This window comes from Hylobates moloch, unplaced genomic scaffold, assembly GCF_009828535.3.
Source record: "Hylobates moloch isolate HMO894 unplaced genomic scaffold, HMol_V3 SCAFFOLD_16, whole genome shotgun sequence".
In the NCBI taxonomy this organism is placed as follows: domain Eukaryota; kingdom Metazoa; phylum Chordata; class Mammalia; order Primates; family Hylobatidae; genus Hylobates; species Hylobates moloch.
The window spans coordinates 6103238-6120238 of NW_026652291.1; the positions used below are offsets into that span (position 1 = coordinate 6103238).

Consider the following 17001-nt stretch of genomic DNA (forward strand, 5'->3'; position numbering starts at 1 on the left):
TTCTTCTTACCTTTGAGTTGCTTTGCATATTTGAGTAGGAACTGGTATGGATGTTCTACCTGTAAATCAAATTTGATGGTCTGCAGTAAGATTCTCTCCAGAACCATGACCTCCTCCTAAAAATCAATCACAAATGTTAGGATAGTAATTACAGTCGCAGGTCTCAAGCAGCATTACAAAAGAGAGCTTTCCTGTCTGTTTATTCTCTCTTCAAGTTATATTTTAGCAACTGCTTCTCCTTCCTTTCTCTCCCACTCAGACTTTTAACATGCTCAGCGACACTGATAAATTCTGAAAAGATCTCAAACAGGAAGACAAAGCAGAGGTTTAACGTAAAAAAAATACTGAAAAGAGATCCTTAAAAATATTATTTTCAATACATACATGAGTCTCCCTTTACAAAACAGATCTTTACGTTATTGATAATTTGACTAAATTGTAATTTCTTTCAAGACCTCAAATTTTAAAAATGCAATCTTTTAGGAATTTTCATTGAAAACATTTTAAGCAAGAAAGAGTTTATGATAGCCAGCCTCATGAAAAATCAGAGAGATAAGTTGTACCAGTGTGTGTGTATGTGTGTGTATATACTCATGTACACATATAGTGTATTACGTGCAAATGGGGGCAAATCAATTTTGTGTTTAAATCTTTCATTTGAAATAAATCGTCCCAACAACACTTACTGAATAAATGATCATTTCCAATTTTATTTAAAATGCTACCTAAATCACCTCCTAAACTAGGTGTGTATGTCTGCCTACACACACACACTCTTTTCTGTTCACTGATCTGCCTGTCTACTCCTGGACCAGGATCAAAGGGATTTGGGTGGGATACAATAGCTCCAGTATTACTTCTCTTTTTCAAACAGTTTCTGGGTTCTGCATGTCCCCCACTCAAATTTTAGTAACCATTTTACCTAGTGTCATTCCAGAAAACATACATGCTATTAATATTCTCATTGGAAACTCAGAGTTTATAGAATAATTAGGGAGAATGAAGATTTTTAACCACATTGAAGTTTCCTTCCAAAAATTTATTATCTTTTCAGTCCTTCAGTTGTTTTAAAGTCCTCCCCACCCCACTAACGAGGTTTCCACAAGGTTTAACCTTGGATATTTTACGTTGCTATCGTTAATGGAATGTCCTCTTTGATGATACTCTCTAACTAATGTCTTGAACTCAGCCCCTGTACAGCCGACTGTACCTACTGCTTAAAGACAACATAAACCACAACCAAGACACTGTGTGCGGGGAGGACAATTTGAGAGAATTCCTTGTTTGGCATGAAAGAAAGGGCGTTGCAGAGGACTGTAAATCTCATCAACAGGTGCAGAGACCCACAGGTCACTGGCTTTCATTTAAAAGCATGGTATTATTTTATAGGATACAGAGATGATTCTATAAGTATTTATTATTCCAAATTACATGGCAAGACTAAGGTTTTTCAATCTTAGTTTCCGAAGCATTTTCTCATGAAAGTTTTTTAAAATCTTAGGAACTTTCACACAGTGGAAAAAAAAACTGGGCTGGACATGGTGGCTCATGCCTGTAATCCCAGCACTTTGGGAGGCTGAGGCGGGCAGATCACTTGAGGTCAGGAGTTCAAGACCAGCCTGGCCAACATGGTGAAACCCCATCTCTACCAAAAACATAAAAATTAGCCAATCGTGGTGGCAGGCGCCTGTAGTCCCCTACTTGGGAAGCTGAGGCAGGAGAATCGCTTCAGCCCGGGGGGCAGAGGCTGCAGTGAGCTGAGACTGTGCCACTGCACTCCAGCCTGAGTAACAAGAGTAAGACTCCGTCTCAAAAAAAACAAAACAAAACACAACATTTTTTCTCTTTGCCTGTCATTGTCACCACCTGCTTCCCAGAAACTTCAACACTTCCTCTAAATTTAGAAACGATTCTTTTTACTGAGTGTACCAATTGGCTTGCAGGCTGTAGCCCATATACTGTTACAGGATAGCCCAAGGCCTGCCTTCCTTCTGTCTTCCAAATATTCAATTAATGGGGTCATTATAGGTCTTTGAGCAAACATCATTCCTCAGGAACGCTTTCCCTCAGCCCCTATTTACCCAGGGGACTTGCCTGGGTCCCTGGGTGGAATGCTATCATAGCACCTTAAATGACCTTCTATAGCGTACACCACAACTCATAATCAAATAGTTATATACTCATTCGATTAAAATGTATCCTGCCACTCAACTGCAGAGTCCATGAGAGCAGAGACCACGTCTGTTCTGCCTCATGCCTCATGTCTAGTGCCCAACACAAAGGCTGAAACAAATAATATTACAGAGAAAAGCCACACAGTTAAAATAAAGCTATAATTAAGGCAAAAAACGTTCCATGGGACTCATGATCTTATTTTTCCTAAATACTTATACTGCCCCCACAAAAGAACTGCCCTCTTCTCTGCTGAGGAAAACATCTTCCCCAGTGTCTTCACTGCTCCCAGCTCCAGGTGTTCTCCTTTGGCCCTGACTCCAACCAGGGAAGACTGCATGAGAGAGAGAGGCAGAGGCAGGCTGCAAAGCCCCTCCCCCATTCAGATCTAATTGGTATGGTGACCTCTCTTTTCCCATTTTCTGGGGCACACGGGCTTCAGAACTTCTACTTTCACTGTTCCTGAACGGGGCTTGGTTTCCTGACTTCATGGTACAGTGGGTAAAGGCTAAAAGTAAAGGGGGCTTCTCCAAGGCACCCTGGGATAGCACAAACCAGCAGCTGCCATGAGTCCATGCCCTGCTGTGGTCCCAGATCTGTGTGATGCCTTATCCTTAAGCACAGCCTGCCAGCACCACAAGGTTCACCTGCCCCTGTGACAGAGGCGTGACTGAACCACAGCATGTTCCTACAATCAGACTTATCACATTAGGACATAGGGCCCCACTACTCAGTAAAAATCAAATACCCATGCACATTGAAAACATTATCTGATGGTGAAATTATTTCTATAAAACCACATTTTTGGTTACAGTTAATATGAGTTCTTAATAGGTTCAAATGTTTATAAATAGATTAATGGATTTATAATTAAGTTCGAAAGAGTTACCCACATTGGCAATACTTAGAAAATACTAGTGTTAATCACAACCACAATATGTATAAAAGTCTTCTGGGCCCTTGTTAACTCCTCAAAGCAATGAGGAGAATGACTGTACATTTTGTATATACATACATAATGCTTGGCAGAGAAAAAGATAACTATTGTGAGACAATACAAGCTAGTTAGGAAAAACACCATGAATAGGGCTGAACTTCATCGCTTTAGCTTTAACTGTGATTTAGAAATTTCCTCAGACCATTAGTTTGACATTTATTCCACGAGTACTTGCTGAATGCCTACTCTGTCCTGCCACTGTATGAGGCATTAGACAAAACAGATAGTCTTTGCTCTCATGCATCTTACAGCTGAGAAGGGGAGGGAGTTATGTGTGTGATAATTTGATAAAAATCATCTAATGGATACTACTATCTAAATGCACACCACTAAGTGAAAGAGACCAATCTGAAAAAGCTACATCCTATATGATTCCAATTCGATGACATTCTGGAAATGGTAAAACTATAGAGACAGTCAAAATATCAGTGGTTGCCAGAGGTTAGGGGGGAGAAGGAGACAAACAGGTGGAGCACAGAGAATTTTTAAGGCTATGAAAATAGACTACATGATACTATAATGGTAGCTACATGTTACTATACAAATGTCCAAACCCACAGAATGTACAACACTGAGAATGAACCCTAATGTAAAGTTTGGACTCTGGGTGATGTGTCAATGCAGACTCATCAGTCATAGCAAATGTATCACTTTGGTGGGGGGGATGCTGAAAATGGGGGAAGCTGTGCATGTGTGGGGTGGGGGGGTATATGGGAAATCTCTGTACTTTCCACTCATTTTTGCTGTGAACATAAAACTGCTCTAAAAAAAAAAAATAATAAAGTGTTTTTGTTTTTTGTTTTTTTTTTTCCTGAGGTGGAGTCTTGCTCTGTTGTCCTGGCTGGAGTGCAGTAATGCAATCTTGGCTCACTGCAACCTCTGCCTCCCAGGCTTAAGCAATTCTCCTGCCTCAGCCTCCCAAGTAGATGGGACTACAGGTGCGTGCCACCATGCCCAGCAAAAAATAATAAAGGATTTTTTTCTAAGTAATATTAGTTTATTTTTTTATTTTTATTTTTTTTTTGAGATGGAGTCTCACTCCGTCGCCCAGGCTGGAGTGTAGTGGCGCCATCTCTGCTCACTGCAAGCTCTGCCTCCCAGGTTCACGCCATTCTCCTGCCTCAGCCTCCCGAGTAGCTGGGACTACAGGCACCCGCCGCCACGCCTGGCTAATTTTTTTGTATTTTTAGTAGAGACGGGGTTTCACCACGTTAGCTAGGATGGTCTCGATCTCCTGACCTCGTGATCCGCCCGCCTCGGCCTCCCAAAGTGCTGGGATTACAGGTGTGAGCCACCGCGCCCGGCCAGTTTATTCTTATATAGTAGAGATGGGGTTTCGCTATGTTGCCTAGGCTGGTCTTGAATTCCTGGGCTCAAGCAATCTGCCCGGCTTGGCCTAAATAAAGTATTTTTGAAAATCTATTTAATTGCAAACTGTGATAAATGTTATGAAGGATAATTAACAGGTGTTACAGAGGTTGCAATAAGGGGAACTTGATGAGAATGGGAGTGGAGCAACACTGCCATGGGTCCCTAAAAGTGGGATTTTAAAAACACAATAAAAGAATATGTACAATTATTTGAGCACCACTTGCTGACACTGGCGTGAGTTGTATGGAAAGGACAGGATGGGTGGTGTGACCAGTATCAAGCTCTGGGTGCATAAAAATGCTGCAAATGTTGATACCTTCCAACATTCTTTAGAAGCAAAAGATACATGGCATATGTAGGCATGTGTATGTGTACATATAGCATACGTACTTTTGTTTGACCCAGAAGCTAGCTGGAGGTGTAACCCTGCCATCACCACTCCACTTAAGAAGTGGAGTCCTAATGGCAATTAAGAGGATTTTTTGCTCATATCCATGAAATGTGCCATTGCCCCAAAGTGCTTAGAATACTGTTGGGCACATAAGGAAGCACTGATTAAGTGTAGGCTACACGATCTTCCCTCCTTTCTTGCAAAAGCATAAAGTAACTTCTACAGAAGGCCCTCTTAGGAACTCAAGAGACTGGCAGACACAAGGGCTACAGGCACTGTCAATATGTGGAACTGTATAATACTACCATGAAGAATCAAGACCAGAAGGCGGGAAGTTATTATCATTCTTACCTTTGGGTCATCTCCAAACTGGCCAAATTGTACATCATTTAATAAACTACGAGCTGTTTTGATGATATCTTTACATTTTTTTGGTGTTTCTTCTACTTTCCCAGCCAGAAATAGGCAACAGGCTCCTGTCACCTAAAAGGGAAACAAAAGTTCTTGATTTTTGTTATCAAAGGTCACATAGAAATAGATACAATAAATTTTGGCCTTCATAATAAACTGGTCTTCCTCATTCCCCTACCTTCCTTTTTATCATTCACAAATACTCTGATACTCTAGAAGCTTGAAGGAAATTTTATACATATAAATCCCCCAAACTCTAGCTTCATAAATTATTTAAAATTTAACTTTCTTAAAAAAAAGTCACGTAAACAAAGAAAATGCCAAAAAGGAAAAGAGTCACATAAATAAATTTTCTTCTCATATTCCAATCTGAAATTAACTCCCTAAACAGCAAGCTTTGCCGCAGAAAAAGAAAGAGCACAACTAAACACAGTCCCGTGGAATCCATCTCAGCCGCACTGCCCATGCTTCCTTTCCCTTCTAGCACAGTCCTGTGGAATCCATCTCAGCACTGCCCATGCTTCCTTTTCTTTCTAGCACAGTCCTGTGGAATCCATCTCAGCACTGCCCATGCTTCCTTTTCTTTCTGCTATGGTCTGAATGTCTATGTCCTAATTCACAACTTGAGACCTAATTCCCAAGGTGGCGGTATGAAGAAGTGAGGCCTTTGGGAAGTGATTCTGAATGGGATTACTGCCCTTATAAAAGAGGCCCAAGGGGCTTGTTCCTCACTTCCACCATTTGAGGATGCAGCAAGAAGGAGCCCTTTTATGAGGAACAAACCCTTACCAGACACAGAATCTGCCAGCACCTTGATCTTACACTTCCCAGTCTCTAGAACTGTGAAGAGTTAAGTTTCTGTTGTGTGTAAATTATGGGGTCTAAGGCATATTGTTATAGCAGCCTGAACGGATGAAGAAACTGTCCCTCCAGTTGCCTCAACCTTAGCTCAGTCCCTGTATCACTGGGGTCTGAACTGCTCTGTCTTCAGCTTCTCTTTGCCCACTCCAACTCTTCCTACATGCCACTCTCCTCACATAATCCTGATCACACTAGATGTCAGACACTCTGCCGGGGGTACAAAACTGATTCCAACATAGTCTCCTTCTTCAAGAACTTCACAACCAGTGAGGAAGACATGTATACAAATCTAACTAAAATCTTAGCAAACAAAACAAATCAACACAATGACTTTCATGTTAAGTCTGTTATTTTCATAAAACCTTTTAATTACTGCATTGTTCACCCACTGAAGCCAAATTTCTGAAGTCTGGCATTCAAGGCTTTTCGTGGTCTGACCCAGTCTACCTATCCACCCAGGGTCTCATCATTTCCTTCCTGCCAAATCAAGCTCCTGGCTGGGCTGACAATGTGTCACATGCTTCCTCCTGCCTCTGCTTATGCTAGCTTCTGTTGGACCACTGACCTAGCCCATTATGGCATGGCTATGCCCTATGTACGTTTAAGGCTTACCTTACTGCTGGCACCTTCTTCCTAGCACTTTCCCTGCTCTCTCCAAGATGTAATCCACACCTCTTTGTCAGTATCTTCCGATGGCATCACTTTCCATCATGTGTTCTGTGCATGTCATACCACTTATCCGGGACTGAAAGCTACTCTATCTCCCACAGAGAGTAAGACACAATGCACGTCTTGAGGAGTAACCGAAGAATGAGTGATATGGCATAGACAACTTCTGTTCCATTTTGCTTTCTTGGTCGTTGTTGAGTCTCAATTATAAGCCCAAATTTATGTTGGGAAAGGTACCATGGGAGTAAACTTTCATACAAAGTGCAATATGACTATGGTCCATATTGGCCTAAGTGAAAAGATTTGAACATGGCTAATTGGAATAAACAAAGTTCAAACTTGATTTTGTTTATATACAGTATATACCACGTAAAAATAAATACTTTCTGGAAAATATGAGAAACATAGAGCCTATAATTAGTCTACCAAACTGTGTGGAAATAATAACATATGACAGAGCATTACAATAAAATTCAAACACTTACATATCTTGGGAATTGCTTGAAGGAATGAAACATATAGAAGCGATGAAAATAAATTATTCCAGTTGCCAGGGTATCATAGTGTCTGTTGTTCTGTTAAGGACTCTAACCAATAACTTTTACAGGTTATATTCTTAGTTAAATGTAGAAAAACAAAAAGACAACAACAACAAAATCAATGGTAAAGTAAACAATATTAGTGGCAAAATAACGAGATGGGAATCTCAGGGTGTCAGAATTCTGGTACAAGAATTAGCAAGTTGAAGTTTTATACTTTTAACACCCTTTAGATAAACACTTCACCTGTGATCTTTTTTTTTGAGACAGCGTCTCTGTCACCCAGGCTAGAGTGCAGTGGTGTGATCTTGGCTCACTGCAGCCCAGGATGGTCTCGAACTCCAGATTTCAAGGGATGCTCCTGCCTAGGCCTCCCAAAGTGCTGGGATTACAGGCATGAGCCACTGTGCCCAGCCTCAACTGTGATCCTAATGGGTGCCTCATATCCTCCTGGCTGGCCACCTCCTCAGTGGCTAAGTCTACACCTTTAAAATGACAAACCAGAAAGAGAAAAACCCCCACCAGAAACAACATTCAAACAGATATTTAAGAACTGCTCTGGTACAGAGAAATTACTATACATTTTGTCTACAGAATCTAATTATTTCTTGGTGGTGAGTGGGGAGCCTATCTGTAACAGATTCCAAGGAGAGTCAGGATACAGCCCCAAACGTGTGCCCACATCAAAGATGAACCGAGCGCCCTCTCGGCGGTACCGGGCCTCAGTGGCTGGATCAAGTCCTTCAAGTTGTGAGGGTGTATGAGCCAAGTCTTTCTTATCCCAGTACCAACATGGCTTTGTGTGGTCCAGGTTTGCTGAAGTTACTGAAGGGCTTGAATTTTCTTTATTCTCCTTCATTTATTGAAGTAGACTTGTTCTTTCCAAAAGGTTCTCTGAAAATGCTAGAATCCTATGAGAAAGAGAAAAGCAAAGTTGGAAAGGAATACTCCATACAATAAGCAATCTAGAATCATAGATTGTACCTGGTTTGGGATCACTATTTCCTATAAAAACCATATTTTCAATTGCCAGTTACAAGCCCAGGCTAACTCCAGAGCCAATTTAACACAATACTGTAAGATGACCCCAGTACTAATATTAATAAATCTCAAATTTCATGGTAGTTTAAAAAGAAGACTATTTCCTCCCTCTCTCTTGAGATTAAAGGGTTAACCTTATTTGACAAAGTTTTGGAAGAAACGAAGTACATCTCACTTTCTTCTGGTTTTTCTTCACTAGACATACAGGTCCTCTAACGCTGGTCCAGATTCCATTCTTCAGTAAAACCTGGGCCTGTCTTAATCTTGACAAAGATTTATGTTCTAAAACTAACCATCTTCCATCCAGCACCCCTTTTCAGTTTATTCCCTGTAGGCGCTTTGACTTAGACAAGTCATGGGATTGGGTTAATTCACATCTGCACAAATCACTGAATTCACTGATGTAAACCAAATGTGCATCTTGTGATTTGGGGAGTGGGTGGATGGAAGTGGTCCATGAGAGAAGGAGCTCCTTTAAACTGTTCTTCCTTTTTCATCCTCTTCCTTTTCTTTCACTCAGAATAAAGACATTCTCCAAAAGCTCCATGCTGAGAGAAAGAAAAAAAAAAAAACAACAACGAAAGATCTCATCTAGAGACCACTGTTACAAATAAGTCATTCGTAACCTGGATCAGAGACAGCAGATACTTTCAAATAAGGTATCAAAAGGGTTCCGAAAGAGCTGGCTGGAGCCAGGTTAGTCTGGTTAGCAAGAAAGCAGCAGCTCTGTGGCCAGGTTCTGGGCCAGGGCTCCCACCAGTTCATCTGGAAACCTAACCTTTTCTGTGTACCTGCCTCATTTCTGGTGGGGAAGGTGACATGGCGGGGCTGAGCATTCTCCTTGCACCTGGTGGCTCTGAAGGAAATCTGATCTTTCCTCCAAGAGGAAGAATTAAGTACCTGGAGAAAAGCTTGAACTAATAATTTACATTTTTGTGTGTGACTGATTAAATTGGGCACTGTTCAAAGGGTGGGGGAGACCAGTTAATTAAAACCTCAGAAAATATGACCTGTTCATAATCAGACATCACACTGAGATACAATTCTCACCTACTGGATTGGCAAAAATCCCAAAGTTTGACAATTTGCTCTGTTGGCAAGGCTATAGAGAAGCAGGTGATCTTATAAGCTTCTGGTGGGAGTACAAAATGGTCCAACTGTCACAGAGAGGTTGACGATATCCAACAAAATTACACATGCATTTGCTCTTTGACCCAGGATTCCCACTGCTGGAAATCGACTCCGAAAATATTGTCGTAACTATGGAATGTCATAACTATGAAACAACATGTGCACAAGATTATTCACTGTAGTGTTATTTATAATGGCAAAACTATAAACAACCCAAACGCCCATCATCAGGGGACTGGCTAAGTAAAATATGACACATGCACACAATAGCATACCCCACAGCTATTAAAACGAGAAACATCGTTAAGTACTGGACGGAGAAATTTCCAGATCAGCAAGGTACAGGATAGTGTACACAGTATGTTAGCATCTATGTAAGAAAGGAGGGGAAAAAAACAGACATCTCTTTTTTTTTTTTTGAGATGGAGTCTTGCTCTGTTGCCCAGGCTGGAGTGCAGTGGTGTGATCTCAGCTCACCGCAAGCTCCGCCTCCTGGGTTCACGCCATTCTCCTGCCTCAGCCTCCCGAGTAGCTGGGACTACAGGCGCCCGTCACCACACCTGGCTTTTTTGTATTTTTAGTAGAGACGGGGTTTTGCTGTGTTAGCCAGGATGGTCTGGAGCTCCTGACCTCGTGATCCACCCGCCTCGGCCTCCCAAAGTGCTGGGATTACAGGTGTGAGCCACCATGCCCAGCCAGACATCTCTATTTTTTTTTTTTTTGAGGCAGAGTCTCGCTGTCGCCCAGGCTGGAGTGCAGTGGCGCAATCTCGGCTCACTGCAGGCTCCGCCCCCCGGGGTTCACGCCATTCTCCTGCCTCAGCCTCGCGAGTAGCTGGGACTACAGGTGCCCGCCATCTCGCCTGGCTAATTTTTTGTATTTTTAGTAGAGATGGGGTTTCACTGTGTTAGCCAGGATGGTCTCGATCTCCTGACCTCGTGATCCACCCGCCTCTGCCTCCCAAAGTGCTGGGGTTACAGGCGTGAGCCACCGCGCCCGGCCATCTCTATTTTTTTAAAGTAATTCAAAAAATAATTACCAATACGGAATGGGGAAAAACAGGATGGAAAAGACGGGAATGGAAACAAGACTTCTTTATGTATATATCTTTTTATACAGCTTTGCCTTTTTATGAAAGCTTTTATTTTAAACTAATTGTAGGTTTACAGAAGAGCTGTAAAGATAGATGAGTTTTTGTCTATACCCTTCACTTAGCTTCCCCAATGTAAACATCTTCCACAACCATGGTTCATTTATCCAAAAAAAGAAATTAACTTTGGTATAACTACTATTAACTACACATCATATTTGGGTGCAGGTGATATCAGAACAACTTACTGCTGTTAACCATGAGCTCTTGGTTAAGATGGAGTCTACCAGGTTTCTCACTGTAAATTATTATTTTTCCCTTCCTATCTTCTATTCCTTAGACGCAAGTCACAAGGTCCAGCCCACACTCAAGGGTAAAGGAATTAAGCTCCACTTTCTGGAGGGAGAGATATCAAAGAAATTGTGGACATATGTTAAAACCACCCACTAGTAAGTAAATATTTTGGGGGAAATATTTTACAATGCAAAATACTATACAAATGTCTGTTTCTCCTTCAAGTTTCATCTACTAATTTTAGCACTCACGTGAGATGATTATAACTGTGGTGTTCTAATGGTGACCTTCTATTTCTTTCACTGCTTCAACATTTATTATTTGGAATCATTTTGTTAATATTTGTTTCTCCTCTCTCATTTGTTTATTTACTTTAGTACAGACGTGAGTATTTTATTCTTTTGGTTATAATCCAATACTATCGTTATTTATTTTGTTGCTCAAATTATTCCAATATGGCCATTAGGTGCTCTTTCAGCTTGACTCCCTGCCAAGTACTTTTATAACTTTAGATGTTTGAATCATGTAAATATTTAACATAATCATAAACTTAACTAAAAATAAAAAAGCAAATCCTAAAACTCAAACCAAATGGGCAACAAAATCACACAGAAAATTACTTCCAAGTAATTTCTGATCTTGTTACATGCTTAGTGAGATATATTCTAAGGACAAAAATAACTGAAAAGAATTATTTATTTATTTATTTACTTATTTATTTTAGAGTCAGAGTCTTGTTCTGTCACCCAGGCTGAAGTGCAGTGGCATGATCCTAGTTCATTGCAGCATCGAACTCCTGGCCTCAAGCGATCCTCCCGCCTAGCCTCCCAAAGTGCTAGGATTGTGGGTATGAGCCACAGTGGCTGGCCCCAAGGAAATTTTAAAACTTCATTAATGTACTGTTAGTAGTGTCATTAATGATGTAATTTTCAAACAAATTTTTTTTTGCATGTTGTGTTATAAAGCAAATATGTAAATGCTAATGTTGTTAGGAACCAAGATTTTCAGTGCAAAGAAAACAAATGCACACATGCACAAAACCAAATGTTAAGAAAAAAATCTGTAATGTTAAACTTTAACTGAAGATATCAAAATAAATCATGGTTAAAAAATATATATATATATATATGTATCCCATTTCTCTCCTTTTCAAGTACCAAGAAGGAATGACACTCCTAGTTCTGAAATCTTAACTTTTTCAATACCAATACCCTCTAAAAGGAAGCAGATTTCTTTCTGGTCTGGGGTTGGCGCCTGCCTGGGATGTACTCAGACTACTCAAAGCTTATCAAAAGACATAGGACTGCTGAAGGAATGATTTGCTAGGGAAAAAACAAAAAGACATAGCAGCCATCATGATGGGTGCCCACTGGACTAATCCAAGGTAATATGAATAGCAAAAAGAAAAATGACTGCAGTTGATCATAAAATAGTGAATATACAATCCAAGTGTCCATAATAATATTAATATATAGAGAAAATAGTACTTTGCTAGCACTGATAACTACTGATAATAAAATGCTACTGATAATAAATGTGACTTTGCTAGCACGGATATTAACTACTGTAAAAAAAATACAGTTGATCCTTAACAAAATGATCACACTTGACATCACTAATAGGGTGAAAACCTGACATTACATGGCTTCTAATGTGATGCAATGTGAAATAAATATCACCTACCTATGTAGTATTTTTGTCCCCCAAAAGCTTAACCTAAATTTAAGCAAACTTTTGACCAAACTTCCAGTTTACAATAAATACTGGTGGTAGAAGAGTAAGTGAAAAAGCATAACGTGGAAACTATCAGTCACATCCAGAAGGTGAGACACTCTACTCAACAACTGACCTGGTCTCTTCAAAACAGTGTTATGAAAAAACATTTTGAGAGACTGTCTTAGATTTAAAAAGGCTAAAGAGGGCTACAACAAAATGCAGTGTGTGAACCTTGATTAGATCCTGCTTTTTTTTTTTAAAAAAAAAAGAAATTTCAAACAATTAGGAAAAATTTAAGTATGAATTGTATTGTATATTAGAGGATATTAGGGAGGGAATTACTGTCAGTTAATTTTCTTTGGGGGTAATAATGATATTGTGATTACACAGGAGAACGACTTTATTCTTAGCAGATGAAGGCTGAAGTATTTTGGGTAAAGTGTCATGATGTCTGCAACCTACTTTCAAATGGTTCAGCTAAAACACAACCACACAGTAAACATGGCAAAAAACGAACATGTGTCCATAGGTAAATAATTAGTCATTGCACTATTCTTTCATACAATAAAAAGTTGGGGAAAAAGTCAGATGAGACTGAATAGGAGACCAGGAGGACTCCTTATCTTCATCAATCCCTCGATAGCCAAGGAATACTTGCTTATGTGTGGATACTGGTTTCATAAATTGCAACACTGTGATTTGAATTATAGCATAGAAAAACAAAAGTGCACTAATTATAAGTCTATGGTTGATTGTTTTTCACAAAGTAAACACACCTGTGTTAACATTATTCAGTTGAGAAATAGAACAGTACCAACATTCCAGAAGCTCTCTTCGTTCTTTTCCTAGTGACTACCCTCCCAAAGATAACTATTCTGACCTCTATTTCCATCAATTAGTTTTGCCTGGTTTTGAAGGACTGTGCGATGACACAGTACCACTTTTACATTTGGTTTCTTCTGCTCAATATTAAGTTTGTGGGATTCATTCCTGTTGTTGCATAAAGCAGTATTTGTTCATTCGCATTGCCGCAGAGCAGTGGTTTTCAAACCTGGGACAATTTCGCCCCCCAGGGGACATTTGGCAATGTCTGAAGACACTTCTGGTTTTCCTAACTGGGGGGTTGCCACTGGCATCTAGTGTGGGTAGAGGCCAGGAATGTTGCTGAATGTCCTCAGCACACAGAACAATTCCCCATGACAAGAAATTATCTGGTCCAACATGTCAATAGTGCCAAAGCTAAGAAAGTCTGCTGTACAGTACACACTTTATCTATCCATTCTACTGTTTGGGCATGTAAATGTTTCTGGTGTTTGATTATTAATAAGTGTTAAACATGTACATATATTCTTATAGAACAGAAGGCAACTGGACAGTTGGCTGAGGGAATCAATATCTTAGCACATCTTAGCAATTTATTCACAGTTGGGAATTGCTACTTTAAGATACATACGCCTAACAGTTTTCCAGGTACTTTTTCATTTAAATATTTCTTGAGCATTTACTATGAGCCAGGCCTTAATGGCATGGCAGGGAACAAGATAAGCAAGGTCTTTGCCCCAGGAAGCTTACATTCTAGTGGGAGAGACAATAAGAAAGAAATACATGAATATCTGTCAGGGAATCTTAAGTGCCACAAATAATAACGCATGTAAGGGGAGACAGCATAATGAGGTAAGGGCTGTTTAGAGGTATGCAGAAAGAGGAACAGTTAGGAGATTATAGTAGCAGTTCAAGTAATGCCTAATACACCTGTCTCCACACAATGGCAGTTGGAACAAGGGGTGTGTGTGTCATAACTGGCCACGAGGCAAAGAATGAAAAAGATGATTTCAAGTTTGACTGACACAGAGGGTGATACTAAAAAGACAAATGGGTAAGACAAGAGAAAAAGCTGGTTTCGATAAGGAGGGAGGAAAAGAATTTGGCTCTATAAATACTAAGCTTGAAGACCTTTAAGATACTTTTGTGGAAATATCAGACAGATAAATAGGCCAGTTGAAGTCTCTATGGAACATATCTACTTGGGATTCATCTACACAGAGGTGACAACTATAAAGTCATGTTGACGGATGGAAGGATGGAGAGTGAAGAAGGAAGGGGTCTGGGTACAGAACTCTGTGAACTTGTACCAAGTAGGAAGAATCATCAAAGGCGAGCATTTGCCCAATGACAGGAAGGTAAAACAGACTTGAATGTACTTATGATCTACCCACTTGCAGACGAAGAATCACCAAATTAGAGAAAGGGAAAAAGATTGGTCCAAGAAGTAGGGAAATCTGCATCCTTCGTTGCAAAACAAACCAAGGGATGACAGCTTTAAACCAGAGATGGTAGTCAACAGTGACAAATGCTAAAGAAAAGTTAAAGGACAAGGAACTAAGGAAAGTTTACTTTAATTGGTGATTAGTTGTTTATTAGAGACACTGAAAATTGTGATGGTTGCACGACTCTGAAAATACTAAAAACGACTGATTTGTACAGTTTAAGTGGGTAATTTGTATGGTATAGGATTATAGTTCAAGAAAATACATATACACACATAAATAAAATAACATTTTTAGAAGTGCAATAGGGCAGAAGGTGTAGAAACTGCAAGGGGTGGTAAAGAATGAACAGACTAGGAAATAGGTTATTCTTTTTTATTCATTTTTTAATTTTTTGAGACAGTCTCCCTCTGTCATCCAGGCTGGAATGCAGTGGTGCTCATTGCAACCTCCCGCCTCCCGGGTTCAAGCGATTCTCCTGCCTCAGCCTCCTGAGTCGCTGGGATTACAGGCATGAGCCACCGTGCCCGGCTGGAAATAGGTTATTCTTTTGAGGCATCTGTTCTCAAAGAGAGTAACGGTGAATAGTAGGGAGTAGGTTTTGTTATTGTTTTGGTTTTTATATATTTTTCAGCATAAAGGAGAATGAAAAATGCCTGCAGCCAGAAAAAAAAAAAAAAGAAATCACTAGAGGAGTCAGAACAAGGGAGGCTAACTGGTCAAGGGATAATAAAAAGCATAGTAAGAAAGTTAACCTTAGAAAGAAAGTTCTTTCTTTCCCTGAGAATGGAAGGAAAAGTTTGAGAAAGATATTTTTAAATATCTTTTAAGGGGGAGGAAGTAACTAAAAAATCTCAGAGTACCTCCATATTCTCTAGGAAGTAGAATGCCAAGATATCTGTTGAGAGGAAAGGGGCAGAATGGGGAACAGTGTTAGGAATAACCCAGTAGGGATGAAACTGGAATAGAAAAGAACCTCGGTCCACAAGTGGATAAATCGTGAGTATATTCGATTGTTTTACCTTCTGTAACTGGCCAAACTCCTGGTCCCTTTAGGTTCCAAGGCAGAATATAAACAATTCATGAAATGTAGTGAAAATATTATGGACACAGACAGAATAGAGACAGTCCTCAAAATCGTAGAACTCCCTGAAAAAGTTTTTGCTTCAGGTCTATAAACCTGTTCCCTATTACTCTTCAATTATTTTTTCACAAGACCCTAAAGTTATAAGTTTTCTCATTAGTAGCTCGTGATTCCTCTGAAAATGACTGAGATTTATGAACTCTGCAAAATGAAAATCCATAAACAAGCAACCTGTCAAGGCATTTTAGCAGCACCTTTCAGGAATGTGCTTCATAAATATCATTTTACATCATAAAAGACTAAATATATTTTCAACATTTAGAATTATGGAAACAATAGTAAATGTCACCATTCAATTATCTTACCCAATATCGAAATCCCCTCTTAGTAATGTTTGGCCACTTATCAATGAAACCTCATTAGTTTACAGAACAGCCTATGGCATTGCTGGGTATCAATAACTGGTGTTCCATAATTCCTTTATTCCTATATTGATTTTTATCTGTTCTGTTCATCCCCTAGATCTGCTACACAGATGGCATAAAATAACGCATGAATGAAATCTACCTTTTAGCGACTCTTTAACTTCTACCAGAGTCCTTAAACCAAGCCTTGAAAATACATTTCCCTTATCTATTGATTGTCTTTCAAATAGGTAAAAGCAATTTTTACATTCTTTTCTCTAGGGTAAACAAATCTAACCATTTTTCTCATCATGTTTTTTTTTTTTTTTTAGTGTTTCAAGTCCCCCCTAAATATTAGGAATCAAAACAGATATGATGTGCATAGCACATGGGAGGGGGGTGGTAACTAACATTCAGTAACATGTCCATTGTGTGTCTGCTGCGTTGCAGCATGTCTGTAAGCTAGTTTTCTTATCCTCACAATTTATCACTGAGAAAATGGAGCCAGAGACACGAAACAACCTGACTAATTCACAGCTAGCAAGCAGCAGTCACAACTAGTC

At 39.7% G+C, this 17001-nt stretch overlaps 1 protein-coding gene across 3 annotated transcripts in view; it reads right to left on the reverse strand.

Moving 5' to 3' along the window:
• Window positions 1–17001, reverse strand: part of CCNK (cyclin K) — a 30762-nt gene that overhangs the window by 10632 nt on the left and 3129 nt on the right. For all 3 annotated transcript variants that reach the window (XM_058429414.1, XM_032134827.2, XM_058429415.1), the window contains 4 exons: window positions 8074–8322; window positions 7358–7439; window positions 5283–5414; window positions 11–116 (listed from right to left, as the gene is read on the reverse strand). In XM_058429414.1, the coding sequence (XP_058285397.1) occupies window positions 11–116; window positions 5283–5414; window positions 7358–7439; window positions 8074–8270 (517 nt within the window). In that variant the 5' untranslated portion in view covers window positions 8271–8322. The remainder of the gene's footprint in view (window positions 1–10; window positions 117–5282; window positions 5415–7357; window positions 7440–8073; window positions 8323–17001) is intronic.